The sequence below is a fragment of the Lissotriton vulgaris genome, chromosome 11, assembly GCF_964263255.1.
Source record: "Lissotriton vulgaris chromosome 11, aLisVul1.2, whole genome shotgun sequence".
In the NCBI taxonomy this organism is placed as follows: domain Eukaryota; kingdom Metazoa; phylum Chordata; class Amphibia; order Caudata; family Salamandridae; genus Lissotriton; species Lissotriton vulgaris.
This window is the reverse complement of record NC_141699.1, coordinates 607,241,103-607,256,330: the sequence shown is the minus strand read 5'-3', so window position 1 is coordinate 607,256,330 and position 15,228 is coordinate 607,241,103. Positions and strand designations below refer to the sequence as shown.

At 46.6% G+C, this 15,228-nt stretch overlaps 1 protein-coding gene across 2 annotated transcripts in view; it reads left to right on the top strand.

Moving 5' to 3' along the window:
* The window catches only part of ATR (ATR checkpoint kinase), a 566,179-nt gene that overhangs the window by 453,997 nt on the left and 96,954 nt on the right, over nucleotides 1-15,228 (top strand). For both annotated transcript variants that reach the window (XM_086943714.1, XM_086943713.1), the window contains exons 41-42: nucleotides 6,955-7,098; nucleotides 7,525-7,675. In XM_086943714.1, coding sequence (XP_086799840.1) covers nucleotides 6,955-7,098; nucleotides 7,525-7,675 — 295 coding nt within the window. The remainder of the gene's footprint in view (nucleotides 1-6,954; nucleotides 7,099-7,524; nucleotides 7,676-15,228) is intronic.

Sequence of the window (15,228 nt, the reverse complement as noted above, 5' to 3'; positions counted from 1 at the left end):
TTAACTGTTGCTCTCTAGCAAAGGCAAGCCTCTCTTTGGCCAGGGCAAGTTCTTCCCTTTCAATCCTCAGATTGGCTGCCCTTTCTTTAGCTTCATACACTCTCCTCTGAGGGGAAGTCATCCCTCTTTGAGAAGAGTTGTGAGAGCCATTGGTTTGAAGGGATCTGCCAGAGCCTCTTGATAGAGATCTGGCTCGTCCATTCCCAATGTTAAGCTGACCTGAGAGTGGTCCCAGGGGTCCCCCAGTACCCATCTCATGTCTGCTTAAGTTGGACCTGGTTAGTCTGCTGACTTCTACCTGTCCCTTGTCTGCCTCATCCCCAGAGGGATCCTCATCCTCCTCCCCCTCTTCAGTCTCAGCTGAGAGGTGGATTAGGTCAGGGTCTCCTCTGGTTCCCTCAAGGGGAGGCATGCTTCCATCTGGATTAGAAGAGCTAAGAAGTTTCTCAGCTTTTCTGGCATCATAAGTCTCTAAGAGACCAATCAGAAAGGAAGTTGTGGGGTTAGACCCCTGCTTTATCTTCCTAGAGGTACACACCTGTCGTAACTCATGGAAGCTAAGCACAGTATATCTGGAAGGGAGGACCTGTGGAGGGTCCACTGACACAAGGGGAGACTCAGAGTTTCCTCCTTTGTCTGACATACTGTTTCTAGTGTGGTGTAAGTGATGCACCTACCTACACTATGTGTTTGCCTACTGATCCCTTGCTAAGAGTTGCAGCCAAGGTGTGCTAAGCCTTGAGGAGCTGCAACAGCTGGTTCAGTAGAACTCAGAGTATTCTAAGCTAAGTTATATGTACCTGAAGTACTTATGTGATCTTTCAACAAGATATTCTTAGGATACGTGTGGTAAAACAACAGCAAGCTCAAATCCCAACCGCTGCTCACCAATGTGAGAAGGTGGCCTGATATGCAGTGCTCACTATTCTAGTGAACACTATGTATCAGTCCAGCAACCCTTATTGATGATTGGTTGTAAGTCAACCTTATAGACCAGCTATCCTAGTAGCATGGATACGAGCAGTCTAAGGCTAAAGACTCGAGAGGGCGTGTTAAGCCAGCTGTTATACCACACATATACCCCTTGAATACCAAGTGAAAGGACACCACACAAGTGTTATGAAAATAAACAAGATATTTATTAAGAATCACAACAGCCCTGTACTCTTTATGAGGACAGGGTACTAAGCACAAAACAAAACTCTTACGAAAATACTTAAGTTAGCACAGTATATACAAATGCCCGAGGGGCACGGAAAACCATATACTCTGAAAGTGGAATGCGAAATTACTAGCAGGTAAGTACAGTACTAATAGGCTTAGGAATCGCTAGGACTTGACTATAGAATCTTCAGATTACTTCTAGGAGGCCTAGGGGACTCGGGGGCAGAGTGTGCACTCTCACGCGTGATGCGGGACAAAGTCTATGGTAGCTAGTAATGACAAAGTTAGTGTTCTCGGGCGAACCCGACCTGGTAGGAGGAAAACGAAAGTGGATTCTGAAACTTGGATAGTGAGGCTATGCTGGGGCACCGAAATGCCGAAGTTACCTAGCCCAGGGGCTGCAGCTGCATATGTCTCAAAAGACGTCGGGAATCCTCGTAGACGGACCAGGAGCCTGGAAGAAAGAAGTTGCTGGCAGGCGACCAGTGAAGAAAGTTCGATGGATCCAAGCCTGGATCGAAGGAAGGTGACACCTGAAAGCAGAGGGGACCAAGTTCGAGACTACTAGCCAGTAGTCAGGTGGCACCAGGAGGGCACCGGATGGTAGTCACCTCGACTAGGTGAGTGGGTGACGCTGTGCTCGCAGATCTCACGGACCAGGAGGCGTTGTCGGCGACCAGGATGGAGGAGCGAGCTGTCCCACGATGGATGAAGCTGTCGGCGTCGCTGGACCCAGGATTGGGCAACAAAGCCTTGGCAAATTCAAGCCCACGCGGTGGACTCAAAATGGCGTCTGGAGTGGACCAGGAGGGTCCGGGGTGCCTCTCTTGAAGAAGGAAGCAAGGGCCAGTCTGGAACAACCAGACCAGCAGCAGTGATGTCGTCGGGCGTCGTGAAGAAGGCCACAAGCCAGCCGGCTAGTAGCCACACAGCGCGGTGAGCACGCAAAAGCAGAAGGGCCCCACGCAGATCGTGGAGATGCTGGAGGGCTGATCTTCGGTGCTGGAGCTGCTCAGGGTTGGGGCTTCTCGGACCCCAAAGCACTCACCAGTGGTGCATACGGTGGGCTTGTTGCAAAGAAGTCGTGCAGTCTTGGCGATCGTCGGTCCCTCGAGGTCTCGTCGCACTCACAGTTCTCAGCTTGGCTGTAGAGGTGAGTAGAGGTCAGAGGTGCCAGGGAAGCCGGGTCTCGTCGAGCTGGGTCGTCGGATTCGTGAAGAAGGACTTGCAGCAGACCGCAGTGTTCTTAGGATGGTGCCTGCGGATGCAGGGTGACTACTCCTTAGCCACAAGGGAGAATCTTGAAGAAGGAAATCTTGATGTCTTTCGCAGAAAGTCGGGTCTTGATTCCAAAGATGATCTAATTTGAACAGGGGGCCCGCTCCCATCTTTATACTAAAAAAGGGGGCTGACCCGGTGACTAGGTCCTGCCTATGGGTGGGACTAGGAGGGGGGTGGTTACACCCCTCTGCCATGCCGGACTTTCCCCAGGCCAGGGGCTGGTGTGCCCCTGGAACTGGTTCTGACCGGCCTATGCGTTTTGAGCACCGGGGTGCCACTCAGCAGTCACCTTCCTGTAAAGCCCTGCCTACCCAGGATACACAAAACCATGTCTGGGACGGTGCTAGCACCGCCCCTGACAGGAAACCCTTTGTCCAGGCTCCCCTCGCTGGAATGACTCCCAGCTGCAGGGGGTCAGACTCGTGTCTGTGGTGGCAGCATCCATTTTCTGGAGCTGAGGCTTCGTTTAACTTTAACCGGGGTTCACAGTTACATACATGTCGTGTCCCTCTAGAAGGGTGGAATGCTAACCCCGTCGCCAGAATTGGCGAGGGGTTAGTATTCCAATTCGTATGACACCTTACTCGACATGTTTTGATAAAGCAATACCAAAGTTAGCATTTAACCGCGAGGATTATAATGCACTTAAGAGTATATGGTATGCGATATCATGGAACAGCTATTAGGACTTGGTTCCGCAAGCTGCAGACAGGCTCAGCTCATGCCAGAGCACCATCTCACACGATTCCACGCACTCTGCCTTCAGGATTGTCAAGGCCTGCCATAGGAGTGACTGATAGGAATCTGTGTGTCCATTTTAGGGTTAGGTATAGGTATACTACACCTACAGCAAAGGGTGATTACACGACTTTGCCCCAGCTGTCATGCAGCCAGTTGTGTCAAATTTAGGAGGCCAGCCAGGGGTGGCATAATACATGCTTCAGCCCCTGGTAGGCCCTGGGTACACCTATGCCCTGAGTTACAGGGTCTGATAAGGTGGCCCAGTACCAATTGGTAAATGCACCTAGGGTACATGTGGTAATTTAGAGAGAGAACAGCCAGACTGTGGGTCTGATTGGCAGGCCCACAGCTAGAGAAAGTCGTAAACCAGTGAAACAAAAGCAAAAAATCTGGGTGATCATAGGATTGCAGACCCTACTCTCCTACACTCAGCGCGACTCATCCTGGACATCCCCCGTCGTAGCCACATCACCGAACACCTGAGAGATCTACACTGGCTCCCAGTCAACAAGAGAATCACCTTCCGTCTCCTCACCCACGCACACAAAGCCCTGTACAACCAAGGACCAGCTTACCTCAACAGCCGCCTCAACTTCTACGCTCCCACACGCCAGCTTCGATCGACCAGCCACGCCCTCGCCGCTGTCCCCCGGATCCGAAGAGCCACCACAGGAGGAAGGTCCTTCTCCTACCTGGCCGCCAAGACTTGGAACTCCCTCCCGACCCACCTCCGCCTGACCCAGGACCACCTTGCCTTCAGGAAACAGCTCAAGACCTGGCTGTTCGAGCAGTAGCGGACCCCCCCTCCCCTAAGCGCCTTGAGACCCTCCGGGTGAGTAGCGCGCTATATAAATGCCTTGATTGATTGATTGAACATCCCATGGCACATTCTCAACTGCTTCATTGGATAGAGAATCCAAGAGGCTGGACTCTTTCGGGGGAGAGCGATCTTTTCTTCGGCCAACCTGGCATTGCGGTCTGTGAACACCGCACGCCTTTTGGGCCGTTATTCCCAATATCTGTGGGACACAGTTGTGCAGCTGCTACCACAGCTTTGGGGGAGGCTCTTGCCGTAGTCTCTCAGGCTGATGCAGATGGGAGAGATGCAGCAAAGTTCACTATCCACTGTAGACTTGTCATGCCGGACTCACTATGAAGAGCGGTTTCATCAAGGGTGGCCTTGACACGCTACGCCTTGTTGAGGACAACTGTTTTTTTTAGGGGATGTCCAAGCCCCATTTATGGTCATGCCATTTGATGGCACCTGTCTCTTTGGAGACAAGACTGATTCAGCGCTGGAGCGCTTCAAGGACAGTAGGGCTACTGCCAAGTACTTAGGTCTTTCCATGGCCCCACGTCATCCCTAATCCGCTTTTCGCTCCTGTCATGGCTACAGGATTGGTTTTGAGCTGTGCCTATTTCCTCCCAGCCACCGAGCCACGCATGCTGCCCAGCCTCACCTTAGCCGAGGATGCGGTACTCACATACCTCATGGGTCAGGTAGCCAGCGGTCTGGTCAGTCCCCCACCGCCCTGGCAGCTGCAACCTTCAAACCCTCCCAATCTGCCCCTTTACCACCATGGACATCAAGTTGGCGGCAGTATTCACCATATCCTGCCAGACTGGCAGTCCATAACATCGGAAAGGTGGGTTTTGCAAATCGTTAGAAGGGGCTACTCCCTCCCCTTTGTGACTACCCCTCCCTCCATGCCACTAATTTAGGGAGGAAGCCCAGAGACTGGGGTCCTGATTAGCAAGATCCCAGTTAGACTAGTAAAAAAAAACATACAGACACCAGCAAAAAGTGGGGGTAACCATGAAAGCAGATCCTACATTATTGATATACACAAGTCTTATATTGTTGGTTTGTCCTCCGCAATATACTGCCCTACATTTGCTTAACTAACCTTTTTAAGCTGCATTATGGACATGCAAAAACACTAATATCTTCAACATTTGTATAGTTTATGCATTCAAAGACACACATCCCACATGGGTACACATGGAAGCAGACCAGCACACCAATGGCCATATATACAGCAAATATACAGGAAACTAACATTAACAAATATACAGGTATAAACGCACCTAGGCAAGAATAAGTATGCAGCAGGGGACACAGTGTGATCAGACTCTGTAGAGCAAAGGATGTTGCACAGGACGGAGCACAGTGTGAAGTTCAGCAATGAATTATAGGGTGCACTACACAAGAGGAGCAAAATTAATGCACCTTGTGAGGGCATGGGATGGCATGCACCGGGGACCAGTGAGTTCTATGGGTTGGGGAGCACTGGGTGCTGTGCTTTGAGGGAACATTTGGTCTAGTACAGATCAGGAACACATGGCTCTGTGCTTCATGGGAACACAGAGTTGTGAAAAAGCAGCTTTGACTCCCAAGACTTTCGATGCCGCTTGGTGCAAACTACCTCTAATTCACATAAGAATAGCGATCAAAATAACGAGGCAGGCGCTGGGGATTGGAAGGCGAAGAACAAGTGTATTTCTCCGGAGGAGAACACATCACATCAGACACCGGGGATATCGTCAGGAGGTGCTCTAACTGCATCTCTGTGGCATGGCCTTTTATACTATTTTCTGTCTGTTTATTACATGGTAAAACATTCCTGACATCAGTTAATTGCATATTCTAACAACCTTGGATTCCCGGCCTTAAGCTAGTTCCCACACAGACCTTGCAGCATTCGTCCCCCACCCTGATGTAATAGATGATCGCTATCTCGCAGCTGGACATTCCAACATGATCTTAAAGTATGTGGGATCGGTCAGATCTAAGGGTTTGGGTTATTGATTAAGTCAGGCCCCTTTGTTGGTGAAACAAGCCCTGCCATGTGTAGGCAATAAACAATGTCCACAGGGGTCAGTTAGAGCCTGGGACCGGACTGAGTGGGCAGGTGCAGGGAAGGAGGTTATAAAAGGGGGCTTGCCTGTGCATGGAGGATGAAAGGACAAGTGGGTTTGACGCGGGAAGTGACTCCGGGGCACTGTCATGCTGACATGGTTTTATGACCCCAGTGTGTGTGGTCGGGCTTAGTCAGAGCACGGGGATGATGGCGTGGTCAGGGTGACACACAGGTGACCAGCAGTGTACGAAATGGCCGTGATGTCTAAAATGGTTGCCGCTTACGCGCACTCAAAGGCCTATGTTAAGCAAGATGGCAACGGCAATGTTCATGCTTGTTATTTTAATTCTAACAGAGTGATGTGCAGTGGAGAGCTGAAGATGATGTACAGCAGGTACACACAGTGATGATCAGTAGAATGGAGGCCACTATTTTCTTTCGACTTCAACCCTTTTCCTGAGCTAGTTTCTCTGCAGCAACATTTTACATTTTTGAGCTGTACAGTGTTCCTCTGAACAAACCGTTCCAAGCAACACATTTTTGTACTGGGTCGTATGAAATATAGCAGAGGTTCATTGAATAAAATCTGTTACAATTGTGTGATTCCTGTGAAAACTAGATTTCTTTTCCATCAGTTCCAATGCTAATGAAAAACACAAATGTGAACAAAAGAACAGTAAATAAACAATATTCTATTCCAAAGCACACCCAAACCTCCAACACATTGTTTGAGTGCAGTACCATTAAATATGAGCACAGTACTTAGCTGATTGTGTGTTGTAAATTCTTTTTTGATCAGACAGTGCTTTGTACTAAAAAAGCAACCAATTGCTCTGTTGTTAATGGTTTTGACTTCACTTTTTTATACCTGCCATTATTGTGTTTTCATTTTCTGTTTTTGATGCAGGTGGAAATTTTAGCTTCCCTGCAGAAACCCAAGAAGATCTCGTTGAAGGGCTCAGATGGCAAATTATACATCATGATGTGTAAACCAAAAGATGATCTCAGGAAGGACTGCCGACTTATGGAGTTCAACTCCTTGATTAACAAGGTTTAAATATGCTTTGAAAATATGTAATGATTGTTTGTCCTAAAAATACGTCAGATTAGATTGTTGGTCAAGTGGAACTGATGTTATTAGGTGAAGTTTCGAATAGATGGATTTTGGACCCTTTTGACTTAAAATGTTCTTTTATTTTTGTATTCTACCTTTTTTGGAAGTTTCAGTGTAGTACTGACATTCTTTAGGAAACATGATTTATAATTGCGTTGAATCTCTTTCATTTACTGTCTCAGTCTATAAATCTGTTGATGAACACTGAAGATCCCTGGACAAATTATATTCCAATACAATGTTGTTGCAATATCGCTGTTAGCATCTATGTATCATAAGATTATAGTGTATATATAGCTTCTTTAGATGTATAAGTTCTATGCAATAATGATGATATTATTATTATGATTATTTCTTATAAAGTGCCTACGAAAGGATGCAGAGTCACGAAGGCGAGAACTCCATATTCGCACCTATGCAGTCATTCCACTCAATGACGAATGTGGTATAATTGAATGGGTGAACAATACAGCCGGCTTAAGACATATCCTGAACAAGTTATACAAAGATAAAGGTAAAGTGTTCACTGATACCCTTACATTGATTGAGGTGGTAGTTCATTAGGGTAAATGGCCTACATAGAAGCGACTTCTGTTTTCTGCCAATAAACTTAAGGGGTTTTGATAAATAAAAACTGTTTAAAAAAAGAAACTCAAGGGTAACCTATGCCTAAGTCACACCATTATTAATAACATATTTTTACAAAAGCACTTGAGAGTTAGTAATATATTATGATAAAGTGTTCTAAACGCTTTTTTGATTTGTAATATTGTCATTGATAATAGAAATGTTGATGTTGAAGTTTAGGGGGTACAAACTTTAATATTTAATGGAGCGTTAAAAGGTTGTCACTCCTTTTATTAACGCTTGTATTTGATGCCAATCTGAAGATGTGCATCCGTGTACAAGCAGGAAGAGCATCCCATGCAACTTGCGTTGATGTCTTGGGCCACCATAGCTTTTCAATTTGCCAAACCAAACTTTGTTTTTTTATAGTTGAAAAACTGCTTTGTTTTTTTCTATAAAAAAAACAAGTGTCCACATTTTGCACTGCCAATAGGCCATGAACAGTAGGGTGAAACGTATCTGCTTCTCTTTTGGTAACTGGTGCAGGTTATTCAAAACCAGTATGCTGTTGGATCAACTCACTGTGACTGCGATTCTTCTGGCTGCAGCATCTTGTTGTGTCTTAATCGGGTGCGAGTAAACTTTTATGCCATAGTGTAGTCACTGTAATGTAAACTATCGCATGGAATCTCTAAGAGTACATGGGAAAACAATCCTAAAAGTAAGTCCGTTTTAACTGTATGAAACATGATTCTCTCGTAGGAATACTGAGTTATGTAGAGCTTACATAGTTTCCTCCACTTTTTTGAGGTCTGCATTGAGTTGTACAACAAAGAGAAAGTTTAATATGTCCTGGTGACCAAGCTATACATAGGGTCATGCAGAATTGCCGGGACGCTGGTTGTTCTGTTACCAAATGATCTAATTCCAGTTTTACAATCTCCACCTCAACCCTATTAGCACTTTATTTGAAAATGCTCATATTCTCAGCTGTGGAACCTTACGTTTTCCTGTAGCCTCTCTTAACAATGAACTTTCTCACATGAGAGAGGACACCAAACCCTAATTTGGGGTTTGACTTTTTTTTATATAATGGTTGTTCACCTTAGGATACCAGCTCACATGCTTCCAGATTTATCTGCTTTGGCAATAACCAGGCTACCTTCCTTTGAATACTTCTATAGACATTTAAGTTGCAAGCAAGACTGAGTGTTTATAAAGAAACATTCCCACCATTTGTTGGGGGTAAACAATTGCAAACCTGTTGTCCACCTTATGAAGTATGTCTGTGTGTATTATGTAGTAGCCTGGATAGGGTGAAAAGAATGCGTGGCATTTCTATTGCTACGTATGATTATTCTATCAAGCGGCACTTGTGGAGCCATTTCTGATGAGTTATTAAGTTGCTACTAGATAGATTTAAGTTCTACAACAGTGCCATTATTACCTACAAATGTGGATTTAGAGCATGATACCATGGGATTTGTATTTCTATTTCTAAATATTCCTGGAATTCTTGGGGATAATTTATGCAAAGGGGTGCCAGGACCCTTTTTTCTACTTAGCATTGTTTCTACCTCCTCTATAAGTGTATCAATCTCATTTAGTGTACAGTTTGCCCCTTGCTTTTTTGAGCATCGTTTATTTGCTTCCGCTGGTCCTGAAATGGTTCCACTCCTTTCCATTTTCCCATATTTACTAATCACAAGAAGTCCGGGTAACATAGGTAAGAAAGGAATAGAAAAACAAAGAGAATACAGTTGTACCCTGATCTTAAACAGTGTGTCAAAGAAACATGGAAATAATGTTGCTACTTTAACATAGCTCAGTCTCTAAATTCCTTACTAGGGGTGTACATTTTTTAAAATATTTGTTTAAATTGAGTCTTTCCATAAAACAGCAGTGCCCATAGTACAGAATCGTAGGACCTCGAGGGGTGGCCCAGCCTAGCCTCTTCCAGACAAAGACGGGCCAGCGCTTGATTGCCACGTTGCCTGTATATCTCCTGCACAGCGGGATTTGTGATGGTGCTATATAGGTTGTTCTTCACAGTGGCCCACCTTCTCCTGCCTCACTCTCGTCAGTCACTGGGGGCTACTGGGGGCATGTAGTGGCTGAATGTGTCCCGCACAGCAGAAGTTGTGATAGCGCTACATAGCACTTTCTTCATAGTGGCCCGCCTTATCCTCACCTACTCCGGGCGGTCAGTGTGGGCTTCAGAGGACTGTAGTGCCTCAATATGCACCCTTTATATTTAATTAAGATCCTGAGAAGTACTGAACACAGGCACATTTTTAACAGAAATTTTACACTGCTCTTCTATTATTAGAGCGAACAGCCACAAAATGGAAGTCTGAATAAAATGCAACTCAACAAGAGACACCAGGGTCTCTGAACAAATTATTACTCTAAATAAAAACGTCTGCAAGTTAACTGTACAATATAGGGATTTAGATCATGGCCCAGTCAGGACGCTCACAGTCCAATCCTCGCTTTCAGAACAATGAACACTTAAGGGTTGCTGTCCCTATCCTCAGCTGTTAAAAATGTGTTATTCAGAAGTGTAAGGTGATTGGTTCTGCTCATCAAAGGTACTTAGGTTTTTTGATCTTTGATCATCTTATTTTTTTAATTTTTCTTCTATGGGTGAGCCTCACAAATGGTCACTTACCCAAGGTAAATTCACAGTAAATGGACTACACTTGTTTGCCATCAGTGTCTGCCATTTAAGATAAGGCTGCTGCAACGCAGTAAGGGTATGGGGCACCTGGCTTGTTGTACGTGAACATTTGTGCTCACGTGTGAGGGCTGTGCCTGTGAGACTCCTGTAATACGCAGCCAATTAACTGCACACCAGTAGCCTGGCGTAGAGGGGACTCTGCAGGATTGGTATTGACCTGGGTTTAGCCTTATGGTGTTAGTGTATACTCATAGGGAAAATCAGTGTGGTTTACTGTCTTATCTGCAGTGACACTCCATTATACACCTATGGGAAAAACTGCCTTAGCTGGAAGTTTCGCTTCTCCTTGGCCTACAGTGACCAGTGACGTATCGAACTGTGGTGGAATCTGTGTGCCAAACCCAAATATTAGAGTTCGAAGAAGATATCTGTACAGCTTATGAGTCATCCAGGATTGTCCTATATCTGTTGCTTAGCTCAGGATCAGACCTGAGGTATTTTTGTCACCCTGCTGTGCCAAGTTAGTTACATTTATCTCCAGCAGCAGGAACAATGGCCACCCCACACAAAGAAAGAACGCTGTTGTGCTAAACCGAGGGAGAAATAGAGGGAGGCAAGGCCTGACATTCCCAACACCAGGCCCCTATAGCATGCAAGTGGACGGGGAAGTAATGCTGCACTCCTCTCACTGGTGGTGGGCCAGCCAACTTCCCAGTCCCATGTCTCAGGGGAACAGGCTGCCACCACCAACAGCAGGGCCTTGCCCACCGGAGCGGGCAGGGGAGGAGAACTGCTAGCTCAGACGACAGCACAGGGAAGTGCTCCCTGTTCAGGGGATCCCTGGGTTGGAGCTCCCTGGGCTTCTCTAAACGCTTGGAGACTGCCAAAGTGTCCTGGTGGGTGTGATTACCCCCAATATAGAAAAAAGGAAAGAAAAGGCAGATGCTGCTAGGCGCTGGAAAAACAAAAAGCTGGAGCCGCTTATTATTATTCACTCTTCCTGGGGAAGCGCCCCATAATACCCTGCTTGGCTTGAAATTGACAAAGCATGTTTCCTACTTCATGTGGTGGCCCAAGGATGGAGTAGGCCACCACCAACTATAGATAGAGAATGCAGGGGAGTTGCAGAAGTGCCTTAGCTCCTCTTCAGGAACCCCAAGAATTATTTTAAAGGTGCAGACCCTAAGTTTGAAGGGTAGAGTAAAGAAGAACCAGTCCAGGATTTCCTTGCCTTCTTTTTTTTTTATTCTTCCCAGGCTGGAGCATCAGCTCTACATCTGGGAGTGCAGCGCCCTCTAGGGTTTAAGTTTATGGCTGCAGGTTCTATGGCCTAGAAATTGTAAACCAGCATTTGCAATGCAATAGGTCTCGCATTTGCAAGAGTTTAAGCTATTAGCATGTTAAATAACAATGTCTTTTATTTATGTTTTAAAAACCACAACATAAATAAAAGGCATTGTCCTTTACAACGCCAATAGCTAAAACTCGCGTGAATGCAAGACCTATTGAATAATTTTTTAGGTTTCACCTGGTCGTAGCTCTGCGAAGAAGTGCTCCGCCCAGGCGAAAACTTTTGTTTACAGTATGGAGGACTTGAATCCGCCCCTTCTTCCATTGGCTAGCTCCATAAATGGAGGCTAGCCATTGGAAGAGAGTGGCTGTCAATCATTCTTTACCCGTCGGAACGCGATTCGGGGGCGTTTCTCGGTCTTTTTTTAAGTCCCGCCCTCTCCTCTTCCCATTGGCTGGAATTTTACCTTCCAGCCAATGGGAAGGGGAGAGAGCGAAAAACACGCCCACAAGGAGTTATTGTGCCGTTGTTGTGCCTTCTTTATCCCCCGCCCTCCCTCCCGTTGTCCGTGCCTTCGCCGTTGTGGGGCAGAATCGAGTGCTTGTTATTTATTGGCAGCCCTTGTTAAAATGTGTGACAGGACAGCAGCACCTTTGTTGCTGGTATGGGTGCTGCTTACTGTAAGCCTCGGTGTTTGACGTCCTTAGCTTGTTTCTTAAAGAAGCCGCGCTGCACCCATCGGAAAAGAAAAACAATCAACTACGAAATATCAGTGTGAGCCACACTGTGTCTGTGTGTAACCATAGAAAGGAGCACTCAGGGGAAGGCAGCATAGCAGCGGATAACAGGCTGGATGCTTTTGTTTACTTATAGCGCCTTATGGCTCACTGAAGTATAGGGGAGCTGTAAGTATGCGGGATTAATGCATTTTAGTGCTGTGATGCGGCTACCAGCACTTTCATGCGTTAGTCTAACGGCTCTAACCCCTGAGCCGTGGTATTTGGCAGGGCTGCTATAGCGACGGTAGAGGCTGAGAAACGTAAGGCTAATAAACTACATTAACCAGACTTCACGCATTCACTTTGCAGCAGCACGGGCACCCATCTTGGGCTTGGCAAACGTAGCTTGACTTCCGAGAACGTACCACCCTCCCTCTTCTGATTGGCCGCTCTCGTCCTCTCTGCTCGTGCGCGTTGCTCTCTATGGTCCGGGGCGGTCTGTCTGGTCTTGCACTCTATGGTCTGTGCTTCCGGAGCGCGTTGTTTGGGTGCTGAAGGCAGAGGCTCTGTGCTCAGAGGGAAACCCAGGCGGTCTTAGAGGGGAGGGCACGGAGGGAGGGGCCTCAAAAGCCGGGGTCTATGAACGAGGCTGTGGAGGGGGCCTGGGGCACCTCAGAAGCACACATTGAAGGGGTCATTGAGGGACAAGGGAGTCGGAGGGACACAACATAGGGGCTCTGGGGATTGGGTTTATCGAAGAGGGGGTGTACTTGAAAGGACTGTTTTGGGGCCCACCCTGGTGTATTTTCGGGGTACCGTTGCTTCAGGCTAAGCATCGGAGGTCCCCGAGGGATACTCCAGTGGTGCTTGCAGGGGCTCATTAGGTGCCTGCAGACACAGGTGCTGTCGTTAAGGGACACAAAAGAGGAGCCCTTGGGGCAGTGAGACTTTTAATGGGCTCTGCTCGTGACAGGAGGTGTACGCGGTGATTGAGAGAGGCCCCTGACCAGCTGTAAAAACTACTGTGATTGGAGGAGCCCTTGAGGGCACGACTGGAGTAAATACAAGATGCCTGAGATCAAAGTGAAGCATGTGGTTTCCTGCAGCAGCGAGGACACAGTAAGCATGACAGCTACTTGCCGTGGCATGTCTGCCAAGATTGCATTGTGCATATGCATGGTGTTTCTGTGTTGTGACATGTGCATATCTCATGTATTGTAATTGCATTTATATAGCACGTACCACCCCTAATGAAACTGACACATGTAGTTGTACACAAAATATTGGTGACATCCTACGATTTGGTTTGAATGGGTTGGCAGTCACAGTTGGTTAATACAGAAAGTAGCAAAACATGTGTTACCAGGGAACGTGTGCATTGTTTTACTCATGCAAATTATTTACCAGCCTCCCCTCCCTTGAATCATCATACCAGTCCCATAATGCAGTTTGGTTGGCTAGCACGCCATGGCTGACTGAAGATGCGCACTCGGATGGCGCCGGCACTTGACAGCCAGGCACAGAGAGGCGCGTGATTGCAATGGGCGGCAAGACGAGCGTGACTGAGGGCAGACGCCAACTGAAATGTCCAACCCTTAAAAAGGAAAGATTTAATGACGGTATTTTTTGTGGAACTGGTGGCGAGCTTCCTGTTACAAGATGAGTGAGTGGACCATGTCCAAAAAGACTGACACTCCAGTAGGGTAGTGTAGTGCTTTCAGCAAGCGTCGTCTTAATGTGCCACCCCAGCACGGTTTCACCCCCTCAGCTGTCAATTGGCCGTCTGTCACGTGACACCTGCAGACTGGACTCTGAATTTCTTCAGTGAAATCCAGTAGGGTACAATAGGTCTTACATTTGCAAGAGATTAAGCTGTTGGCAATGTAAATGACAATGCCATTTATTTATCTGTTTTCAAAACCAACACATAAATAAAAATGTTGTCATTTACAATGCCAATAGCTCTAACTTTTGCAAAGGCGAAACCGTTGCATTGTAAATGCTTGTTTTTTTTATAGTTGGCAAAGCACAGAGTGTGAGGCTGTGCGCCGAGGGGGAGAAGTGGAGCTGTGGGAGGGAGAAGGGGGCGTGAGGGTGACAGAGATTAGGAGCAGGCAGTGGAAGCCAAGAGACGAAAAATATGTGAAATAAATCAATTAATAATACCTTATCTCAGCCGTTTTGTGACTGCTGTTTCCTCTGCGGCGCTGATATTTTGGAGAATCCTTAAGGTTGCAGACAGTTGTGAAGCGGGGCTTGTAGAAAGCCCAGCAGAGTTTGTTGAGTGGCGCGGAATAAAAATGGCGCGGCTCAGAAAACTCTTTTTTCCCCCCCAATATTTTATGCTTTTAGTAAGCAGCGCAGCATGCCGTCTGTGCCGCGCTGCTTACTAAAAGCATAACCTATTGAAAATATTTAGTTTGGCGAGCTGCGCCTTTCATCGGAATGGAACGAGGCGGGGTTTGCATAATGCCCAACAGAGTTTGCCTAGCGGCACTGAATAAAATAAAGGCGCTGCTCGGCAAACTCTTTTTTTTCAATATTTTATGCTTTTAGTAAGCAGCGAAGCATGCTGCCTGTGCCGCACTGTTTATTAAAAGTATAAAATGTTGAAAAAATAGAGTTTTCCGAGCCACACCTTTCCTTGGAATGGAGCGATTCTCACGTAAGGCAAGCTTTTCCTGCCAAAAACAAACAAAGAAACAAAAAGCATTGTGTTGAGGGAGAGGTATCCTAGCTGCAGGCAGGCAAAAGGCATGTAAGAAAATAGGGCAGACAGTCTGTTAATAAGGCATACCAAGTAACAATAC